The sequence below is a fragment of the Alligator sinensis genome, unplaced genomic scaffold (genome assembly GCF_000455745.1).
Source record: "Alligator sinensis unplaced genomic scaffold, ASM45574v1 scaffold1408_1, whole genome shotgun sequence".
NCBI lineage: Eukaryota > Metazoa > Chordata > Crocodylia > Alligatoridae > Alligator > Alligator sinensis.
Genome location: NW_005842519.1, coordinates 810,469 through 817,310, shown reverse-complemented (window position 1 = coordinate 817,310; position 6,842 = coordinate 810,469). Strand labels below are relative to the sequence as shown.

The following is a 6,842-nucleotide window of genomic DNA, read 5'->3' as shown; positions in this document are numbered from 1 at the left end:
AGCTTGGAACAGTGCTCTCTTCATCCACGCAAGTGCAAATGGTGTAAAGTACCTTTGCATCTACCTGCAAGTATGTCTCATCTCCAACCAAGAGGGCTCACCTTGAGGATCATGAGGATATTTATTTCTTGTGGTACATTCACCTGATGGGCTCTCTGCTGAGGGGGACTAATTAGTACCAATTATGGGGGTGGTTGTTCTTATGAAGCAAGCGTTGTCCATCAGGAACTTGCCCATCAGGAAGGTGGTGAAGCACTGAAACAGGGTACCCGGAGAGATGGTGGCATCTCCATCCTTGGTGGTTTTTAAGCCTCGGGTAGACAAAGCCTTGTCTGGGATGATGTAGTTGGGGCTGGTCCTGCTTGGAGCAGGGGGTCAGACTAGATGTGACCCCCTGAGTTCCCTTCCCATTGTTAATTGTCTATGACTCTATGATGCAATGAACTGGATCAAGACCAATCAAAGACCCATCTTATTAGGAAGGACTGACCTTGAGCTAGACTGAAGCCTTTGAATTGGAGGTGACTGGAACAGAAGGTAGCTTGCGTTTTCCACCAACAAGTCTGATCCCAACAAAGTTTCCTTTACCATTTTGGTTGGGAACAAGTTGCTGAATCATGCTAGATTCATGGATTCATAGATGTTAGGGTCGGAAGGGACCTCAATAGATCATCGAGTCCGACCCCCAAATTGCTAATTCCCATTGGAAAGAAATCCCCCCACCACTCTGCATTTTCCAGGCCATCAGAAGCACACAAAAGCCAATCACTCCCCAAAACGCAGCCCGTAGGGAAATTTTTCTTACCAAAACATTCCTTTTTCTCAAAAAAGTCCTTTTCCTCCCAAAGGAGAGTTTCAGCAAAGATTTCGAGCAGGGTTAATACTGATGAACTTAGTCCCTGGTGACCAATGCTCCCTGTTGCCTCCCATTCAGGGGCTGGCTGTCCTGATTCTCTCGGTTTCTCTGCTCCTTCTCAGCTGTCAGAATCACGGTTGACCCATCTCTGGAGGTCCACGAAGGAGCCACAGTCAACGTGACCTGTGAAGTTGCCCTTCGGGTAGGAGGAGACATGAACTTCACCTGGTACAAGAACAGCAAGTGGCTGCAGAATGGTCCCATGGGGTCACTTCTTCTCCGTCACGTGTCTAGTGCAGATGCTGGCTCGTATCACTGTCGGGTGGAGGGGAGGGAAGGAAGTGCCACCTCAGCCCTGGTCAGCGTAAACGTGCTCTGTAAGTATCATGGGAGTGACCCTTGAAATAGGGAGATTGGGATGTGCATGGAGTTCATGGCATGCGCTGGGAGTCTTGTTGCTCTTTGTCGCAGTAGTAGCGGTGGACATCGTACTGTATTTCCAGTACAACATGCCCTACAATAAGCTATGCACCTTGTTTTTAAAAAGGCAAAATGAAGGAAAAAAGAGCTTTCCTTGTAGTAAGTCAAGGAGCAGCAGCAGCACGGGAGATGGGCCTGCTGATTGCTCATCTGCCAAATTATTTTTGCTTTTGCCATCAGAAGTGTAGCCAGTAGAAGCTGTCGTTAACATATTTCCTTGCTTACAATTCACACCCCCATTTCCAGCAATTGATTTTGGGCTCTTCATCGCGGCCCTCTGCATGGTTTTGTTTGCCGCGGCTGTGGTGTTTTGGCCCAGGTACCCCTGCTTGCTGAGAACAACGGTGTCTAATCCCATTGCGGTGGCTCTCAGGGGTGGGCAGGAGTCTTGGATCTGATACTTGCTGGTGGTGCAGGTAGTATGTTAGATAATATGGTCATGTTGGGGAAAGGCAGCAGAGAAAGCCTGGAGGAAATTCTGCAGAGCTGCAGACGTGCCCCACACTGCACGGGCATAAAATTCAGGTGGGAACTCATGGCAGAAGCCCTGATCCAAGCAGCTCTGAATTAAAGGAGAGCCCTAAATGCAAAATTATATTTAAATCCCTTTCCTCCAAATAATCAGAGCAGCCCCTTTGACCTTCAATATCCAATCCCGACCCCTTTCTGCAGAGAACCCAGCTCTGTGCTTTTGTAGATGTGTCCTAGCATTGCTTTCTGACACAACTCAAGGGCCAACAACTCTGGGCCAGCCTTGAGTGGCATCCATCTGGCAAGGGTCCAGGACATGGTCACAACCTCCTTGCCAGCCAGGGAAGCCCAGGTACACGGTCTCACACAGCATTGCTTCCTCCACCCAGATGCCCCAAGGAACCTGGTGGTCAGCACCTTCCTGGACAACCAGAGCGGGAAGGTGGGCATCATCCAGTGCACTGCAGACAGCAACCCCAGGGCTGAGCTGGCCCTCTACAAAGAAGAGAAGCTCCTGGCCTCCACATATGCCCACCGCTCTGCCATCAGCCCCAAAACCAGCGTGTTCCCCTCCTACAACACCCTGAGGGTGGAGATCAGGGACCTCGTGTCGGAGGATTCGGCTGAGTACGTGTGCATGGCCAGCAATGCACTGGGCAATGCAACTGCCAGCTCCTACTTCAGTGCACGGAGTGAGTGAGGGTCCAAGGGGGCTGGGAAATAGGGGAGGGCCATCCTGTCCCATCCCTCCAGCCAGAGCATCAGTCCCAGCTGCAGAGTGGGGTGGGTTTTTAGGCAGGTGTACACACACGCACATGGAGAGCAGTCACGATGAGATGTTGCCTTGAAGTTGCAGCACAGTTGGTTTACACTGGATCTCAGGGAAAAAAATCACTGTCAGAGCAGGGAGGTCCTGGGAGAGATGCCAGGGAAAGGGGGCATGGGGGGACTCCCCATCACTGGGGGGTTCGAGAAGAGGTGGACAGACACTAATTGGGGGTGATCTAGGTGCAGCAATGCCCGTGCTCTGCTGTGGGGGTGTCCCAGGCGTCTGGGCTGTGCTGGTTGCCCCCTTCTCCCCTTCCTGTTCCATGTGTTGGGGGGTTTTAAGCCTCCCCAGAGGTGGTGGTGCTGGTGCTGCTGCAGCTCAGGCTGGGGATGGGACCAGGCAGTGCCAATGCTCCTGCTGGCACCAACCCTGCAGGGTCCTGGCTGGACAGTCTTGCCCCTGCAATCAGGCTCAGACCAATGCTGCACTGGGGCAGGAAGGGATTTCCCCCTGCTCAGACTGGTCCAGACTGTGGGGTTTGTCTTCCTCTGCAGTGGGGACACCGGGTCTCTGGAGCACCTATTAACATTTTACAGCAGCAGGACACTGGCTGCTGTGGTCCCCCTGCTTTCCCTGGGGCAGGTTCAGGTGTGATGTCCGGTGCAGTCAGGGTTGGACTGGATGTGACCTCTGCAGGTCCCTTCCATCTGTACGGCTCTCCGATGTCTCATGCTGCCTTGTGACATGACAGCACCAGATATTGCAATAGAGCTGCTCAGCGTTGCAGCTGGAAAACCTTGCCTTGCTGCCAGGCCTGGCCAGCACGGATCAGGGGCTCTCTGCAGAGGCATGGGGAAGTGGCCCCACAGACCCGGCAGCTGCTTGGGGGTCTGGCATGAACCAGGATCATCTTCTTAAACTCATTTCCTCCCTCTGCCATTTTCTCAGCCCTCTCGGACCTCCTGGTGTTCAAGATTTTGACCGGGCTCTCCATTGCGGCATTCTTCATAGTTCTGCTCGCCATGGCCATGATGTTTTGGTCCAGGTACCCCTGTTTGTGACTCTCAGGGTGGGCAGGGGTCTTGGATCTGGTGCTTGCTGGGTAGCTGAGCAGGCCAGAGTGAGCAGGAGGCATCTGTGTCCCATTTGGGAGTGCCGTGTATGCTGTCCGTGGGCCAGGCTGTGACAGCTCGGCCAGGGCCAAGTGTCCAGCAGGTCTCAATCCAGCGCCTGGTGTTGCTACCACATCAGGTGCTCTCAAACTCAGAGCCTGTCTCTCCTGCATCAGCAGCTGGTTCCAGGGACAGGCTTCAGAGCCAGATGTTCACCCAAGAGGTTGTCCCGGCTTCTCCCCAATCCTCAAACCCTTGGTCTCCAGCAGGTCTGAGCTCCTTAACATGGCAGAGACAAGGCTTAATGGACCAGCCAGGGACTAAGTGCATCTGGAGAACCAGTGCCTACACTTTGGGTGTCTCTGGGTTTCCCCTGCACCCTCCTTGGGTGGGGAAGTAGGAAGGTCCGGGTGCATTTCTTGGACCACGTGCTCTGGTCTCAGAGACCATGAACGACTTCCCTCGAAGACCCATTTTGCAGCCCGCTGGAAGGGAGATGCCTCGGGTGGAAGGAAGCAGCTGCTGATGCGTTGAGGAAAGTCATGAGCCAGCATGGCTCACGACCGGGTAACAGCCTCCTCCTGCTGCCAGCTGATGATACCGTCCCTTTAGCTCTAATAGCATCTGGCTGGGCTTTGTCCCCAGGTTTCAATGGTGCTAACGCCCCATGCAAAGGGGCTGCTCTGTCTAGACAGCGATGGACAGGGTCCCAGGCCAGCCATGCTCCCCGGCATGTCCTGCCTTTTGAATCGGCTCCTCTGATTTGGGCTTGACCTGCCCCTTCTCCTTCCACCAGGGTCATGGAGATCCTGAAAAAGAAAAAAGATGAGAGCGCCATGGAGCTGACCAGCAAGGAGCAGCAGCAGCAGGTAAGGGTCCTGGGGCGGCGGGGGGAGCTGCAATTACTCTGAGTCTGGAGGAAAGCCTGTAGCTGTAGACCTAGAGGACCAGGGATGCTGTGGCTGCATCGTGTCCTTGGAGGGTCCCCGTTCATCAGGCCTCTTTGGGCTCAGCTGCCCCCAGCCCAGGGGCAGGGATGGGGTAGGGAAGTCCCTGGGCGAAAGCAATAGGCAAAGATGCAGCTGTTGCTGGGGTGGGATGAGTCACTCTCAGGCTGGAGGCTGATGCCTTTCAGCACAGTCCCCTAGCTCCCAACCTTGCAGGGCAATGATCCTACTCCAGGACCCGCAATGCAGGGTTGAGGTAGGAGCTGAGTGCGTGAGGCCCCGCTGCCCATCTATGTCATTGCAAGGTGCACGGGGTCACGGGACCTCAGCCGGTGCAAATCCACGCAACTCCTCTCACCCCTGAGGCAGCTGGGGTCAACGCCCGTGGCTCTGGGTCCAGCCAAGGCCTTGGGCAGGGGTGATGGAGCAGGATCTGGTTGCTTTTCCAGGGGCTCGGCGACCTCTAGAGCCAGGGCTCATTGCACCGCACAGAAGCAACCGTTGCTGCCCATGCTGAGTAGCCTTCGTGCCCTCAACCGGCAGGATCCGGGCAGCGAGGAGCAAGCGACTGCTACCAATCTACCCTGCGGAGAGCCAGCGCGGATGAGGCATCCTCTCAGGGCCTGCCCTCGGCTGGAGCTGTCCCCCGGCACTGCTGGGATAATCTCGGCTTCTCCCCCGACCCTTCTTCCTCCCTGCCCCTCTCTGCACCTCCCTGCTGCTCTTTCCCAGCCATGGATGTTGTTCTCACCTGCTGTCACATTCAGTGATGGAGACCACCTGTACATAGCATTTCTCCAGTGCTGGCAAGCTGTGAAGGCTTCCCCCCCACCCCGCCCCCGGGGGAAAGCCAAGATACTGTGAATTGGGGAGTGGGTTTAGCATCATTATCATCATCTTCAACCTCCTGTCTTCCGCTCTAAGCTACACAGTCCATGCATGGAAGCAAGCCCTGGACGGCTGCTGTGCATTTCACTCATCATGGAATAAATACAATAGCAACGCAAAGGGACTTAGGGTCTGTGAGGTGACCGGCGAGTGCATGCTTGGTCCTGCTTGACCTGAGGTCAGGACGTCCCCTAGGCTGCTTCTGCCCTCGGGGATGCCTCCTAGTCCCCCAGCAGCAGCCCAGACCCCAGGCTTATGCGCCAGTGGCTGCTCGGCATATGATGCCCAGTCCGTGGGGTAGGGCTGCTTGGGGTCGGATACCTGGGTGGGCCTGGGGCAGATGCACAGCCTGGCCCAGCTTCCCCCATTATTCAGATCCACAGATCTGAATATGAGCCCCGCTCATCTTGGGATGGCAGAGGGAGGGGACAGGCGGGCTTCTCAGGTCGTCCTGCTGCAGACAAAGTGCCCTAGGGGAGATGCCCACCAGGTCCGTCTGGTCCTGCAGCTTTGCAAGGACCAGCCTTGCTGTGGGGGGCAGAGTCTGGGGCCTCAGGGGAAAGCACAGAGCATGCCAGGGGTGGGATGCCGTCCCCGTCTGCCTGTCCGGATGCACCCAGGGCCCCTGATGTCCTCTGCTCTGTCTGTGCATTGAGGAGGGTGACACCTGCCGGCCAGACGACAGAGGGACAACCTGCAAATGCAGCCAAGGTGCCCTGTCCTTGGGTAAGGTTCTTTGAGTAAATCCGATATCTTTGAATAGATTAAATTAGTTGGAAAAATTCTTCTTTGCAAGCTTTTGGCTACAACCTATACCCCTATCTGGGACAGGGGCTTTGCTGGGTGCAGAATCCTATTAGCAGCCCCTTGCTCCAGCGAGGCTGGGAGCATCTTGCGTCAGGGTCTGGGGCAAACCCCAGCAGCTCTCAGGGTCTGTCCTTCCTTCCCCTATGCATCCTTTATTATTATTTGCTGCCCAGTCATGAACAAGCAGCAGGAAGGGGGTGGATGGTACAGGACAGAAAGGGCCCCATTAGGTGGGACATGAGGGGCTCTGTCTCCTACATACTGAACAAGCCACCCCCCGCATGTGACTTAGCCTTAGGTGTGCCTTGGCTGTTTCTCTACAAGGGGCAGAGCTGGGACTTGAACCCCAGAGACCCTGCATGCAGTGCTCTTAATCCTCCTTCCTCAGCTCCTCTCTGCCTCTGCACCCACAGCCCTTCAGAGCCTTTATCCTGTAAGTGCCCATCAAAGCCCCAACACAACGTGATACCTAGCTGGGTATCCTGGCCTCTCCCTTCTCCAGCGCTGCCCTC

The 6,842-nt window shown here is 55.4% G+C and overlaps 1 protein-coding gene across 2 annotated transcripts in view; it reads left to right on the top strand.

Moving 5' to 3' along the window:
- SIGLEC1 (sialic acid binding Ig like lectin 1) overlaps nucleotides 1–6,267 on the top strand; it is a 43,008-nt gene extending 36,741 nt beyond the window's left edge. For both annotated transcript variants that reach the window (XM_025213305.1, XM_014523669.2), the window contains 5 exons: nucleotides 979–1,233; nucleotides 2,197–2,499; nucleotides 3,525–3,621; nucleotides 4,485–4,557; nucleotides 5,085–6,267. In XM_025213305.1, the coding sequence (XP_025069090.1) occupies nucleotides 979–1,233; nucleotides 2,197–2,499; nucleotides 3,525–3,621; nucleotides 4,485–4,557; nucleotides 5,085–5,102 (746 nt within the window). In that variant the 3' untranslated portion in view covers nucleotides 5,103–6,267. The remainder of the gene's footprint in view (nucleotides 1–978; nucleotides 1,234–2,196; nucleotides 2,500–3,524; nucleotides 3,622–4,484; nucleotides 4,558–5,084) is intronic.
- Nucleotides 6,268–6,842: the final 575 nt, after the last annotated feature.